Here is a 3,095-nt window from a genome sequence, read left to right as displayed (position 1 = left end):
CGGGGGGCCGGGCCGGGCGGCCCGCGGTGAAGCCGCTCTCGTTGTCGCTTACAGCTCCTGCGTTCTATGAGCGCCGGTCTTGTCTCCCCCAGCTAGACTGTGAGCGCCCCCATGGCGGGGACCTGCACCCCCACTTCTTCGGCATTCGGCCGACGTTTATGTGCTATGTGCCCAGCCCGGTGCTGGCTTCCGTGGGAGACACAGGTGAGAGTCGGGGCGCCGGCCGCCCGGGGCGCGCAGGACCGGGCGCCGCCCAGCTCTCGTCTGGCCCGGTTGCCCCTCCCCACAGCCGGCCCCCCGCGCAGGAAGGCCGGTGCCCGGGCCGTTCGGAGGCCCCTGGGCCGCCGGGTGCGGGAAAGGGCCGGGAGCCTCCCAACTGTTGAGTTGGCGGCCGCTGGCGATGCGTCTGGCGGCGGGCGAGGCGGAGCTAGGCAGCTACTCGGCCAGCACCGGTGCAGGTGGGTAGGCGGTTAGGCCAGGGGCTGGGCTGGTTCTGGAGCATTCGGACAGGCCCTTGGTGTGTGTCACTTCCACGCACACAAGGGCATTCAGACAGTCCAGCTGTGTTTAGCCTGCGCGCACGTGTGTGTGCTCACACACACTGGCATTCGGACAGTCCAGCTGTGTATTTCTAGCATGCCCACACACACAGGCACCAGAATCTACTGGAGGCATCTTCACTGCCCAGACACCAGGATCGGTCGCTGGGAGCCAGGTCACCTGCCTGGACAGGAGCCCTGGGCTGGTCCCTTAAGTTCCTCAGTGAGAGTCCACAGTTGCCCCCAGAAAACTACTGCTGTGTAATATCCCCTGTGATCATGGTGGGGTAATGATGTCTCTTTACAGATTTTGGCTATGGAAAGGGGAAATGTACTAAGCAAGGTCCAGCAGGAGCCCATGAGACACGTTTTGGAGGTAGAGTAGTTCAGTGATCCTTTCTTTCTCTCTTTATCCACCACTTGGTGCCAGTCACATGTCCTGCAGAGGAAGCCGTTGGTTTGCCAGGATATAAGGAGTGTACCTTAAGCCACAAAAACCAAGTACAGATAGAACCCCAAGCATTTTACCCTGACTCGGGGAGCAGAAGATGAGGGCAACAGAATGTAGATGTGGGAAGATCCAGGAAGGGGGAAGTTCTACCAGAGGGGCCAGCAGGGTCAGAGCCCATTTACCCAGGCTGGCATGTAGGCTAGAGGACTGAAATGTGGCTACGTGTAGAGAAAGGCTGAGGGACAGTTTACTTAGTTACCTGTGTGGGAAGATGGGACCGTTCCCAATCTTTACAGTACCTGAGGGGCTTCCAGGTCCCATCTCATGGTACCTTCAGCCCAGTAACGAGAAAAGACTCCAGGGATTGCCTGGAGTAGAGCTCAGTTGTGTAGTGGTTACCTAGTTGTATAAGGTCGTGGCACTATAAGAAAACGGGAGACATAACTGGGTCACCCTGCTATGGTGGGAAGTACCCACAAGGATCACATTCTAGGCCAGCCTGAGCAAAAAGGGAGACCCTGCCTCACAGATAACCATACCTACCAGCCTCAGGCAATGGAGAGCTTGTCTAGCCAGCTATGTGTTCAAACCCAAGTGCTGCCAAGGAAGGGGAGGGGAGTGTTACCAAAGAGTTCCACTGGGGACTGAGAAGCAGCAAGGATGCAGATGCATGTATGCTCTGACCCCTTAGGAAGCAGCATTGTTTCCCCTTGTCTTAAGTCATGGTGAAATGATGGTGGTGGCATTTCCAAGGACATGCTGGGCTCTGGAGGGATGAATGAGACGGTTCCCTCTAACTGTCTTTCCCATGCCCATTTCAGATGACAAACTTGAAGACCTTGAAGAGGCGAACCCATTTTCATTTAAGGAGTTTCTGAAAACCAAGAACCTTGGCTTATCCAAAGAGGACACAGCCGGCAGTAGAAGTTACCCAAAGGTACATGTGAAGATCTGCATCAGATGGCTTTAGAGGGCATCTCTTCTAACTCGCAGTACTTTGGAGTGTACAGTGGGAGCAGGAGGAGCAAAGCTTGGGAACTCTTACTGTTAGTGGAGGGTTAGCATTGCAGCTCAAGTTTGGCCCCTTTGGGGTAGATGACAGGGGAATCCCTTCAGGTCCCAGGCCGAACATGAGAAAGAAAACGGGTATGTGGTGGCTTCCAGGTCACAGCATTTGCCTCCATTGTTTCTAGGAGACCTCGAGGCATACGCTGGGTCTGGACCACAGCTCCTCCAACGCCCAGACCATGGGGTATGGCTTGGAATATCAACAGCCTTTCTTTGAAGACCCAACAGGGGCTGGGGACCTCCTGGATGAAGAGGACGACGAGGACGATGGGTGGAACGGGGCCTATATGCCATCTGCTGTGGAGCAGACCCACCCGCCCAGGGCCAACACCAGCACATCACCCTGCGCCACCTACCTGTCATTTTTCTCCACCCCGTCGGAATTGGTTGGGACCGAGTCTCTGCCCCCGTGGACTCTGAGTGACACAGACTCACGTGTCTCTCCAGCATCTCCAGCAGGGAGTCCTAGCACAGACTTTGCGGCCCATGGAGAGTCCCTAGGAGACAGACACCTGCGGACACTGCAGATAAGTTATGAAGCAGTAAGTGAGGGCCTCGTGGCGCTGGGCATGGAACCCAGGTCTGAGCAGTGATCTCCCAGTGTCCTGCTTCCTGGGTGTCCTGGGCATAGCTGCGTAGACCAGTCAGATGTTCAGGGAACATGCTGTGAGAGTGAGTCCTTGTGGTATGCACTGGAGGAGGAGCTCAGTGCCAGAGCATTGCTTAGTGTGCAGGAGGCCCTGGGTTCAACCCCAGCACTGAAAAAGAAAGTAAAACAAGCCGGTCAGGAGGCTGAGATCTGAGGATCATGGTTCAAGCCCGAGATGGAAATCTGTGAGACTCACCTCCAATTAACCACCAGAAAACTGGATGTGGCGCTTTGGCTCAAAGTGGTAAAGCGCTAGCCTTGAACAAAAAAGCTCAGGGATAGCGCCCATGGCCTGAGTTCAAGCCCCAGGAATGACAAGAAAGCAGTTTCTCCAAGGGGAAGGCTAACTCAGGTTGATTTTGGTATAAACCTCAGTGATGAGTGCTGA

At 55.7% G+C, this 3,095-nt stretch overlaps 1 protein-coding gene across 1 annotated transcript in view; it reads left to right on the top strand.

Annotated features, from left to right (window-relative positions):
- Sdccag3 (serologically defined colon cancer antigen 3) overlaps positions 1–3,095 on the top strand; it is a 10,128-nt gene that overhangs the window by 1,523 nt on the left and 5,510 nt on the right. Inside the window, exons 3-6 of the mRNA XM_013029368.1 lie at positions 55–204; positions 847–915; positions 1,812–1,927; positions 2,184–2,648. Of these exons, the coding sequence (XP_012884822.1) occupies positions 55–204; positions 847–915; positions 1,812–1,927; positions 2,184–2,648 (800 nt within the window). The remainder of the gene's footprint in view (positions 1–54; positions 205–846; positions 916–1,811; positions 1,928–2,183; positions 2,649–3,095) is intronic.

Source organism: Dipodomys ordii, unplaced genomic scaffold (assembly GCF_000151885.1).
Source record: "Dipodomys ordii isolate 6190 unplaced genomic scaffold, Dord_2.0 Scaffold118, whole genome shotgun sequence".
Lineage (NCBI taxonomy): Eukaryota > Metazoa > Chordata > Mammalia > Rodentia > Heteromyidae > Dipodomys > Dipodomys ordii.
The sequence above is the reverse complement of the archived record's forward strand: the minus strand, read 5'-3'. Positions and strand labels throughout refer to the sequence as shown.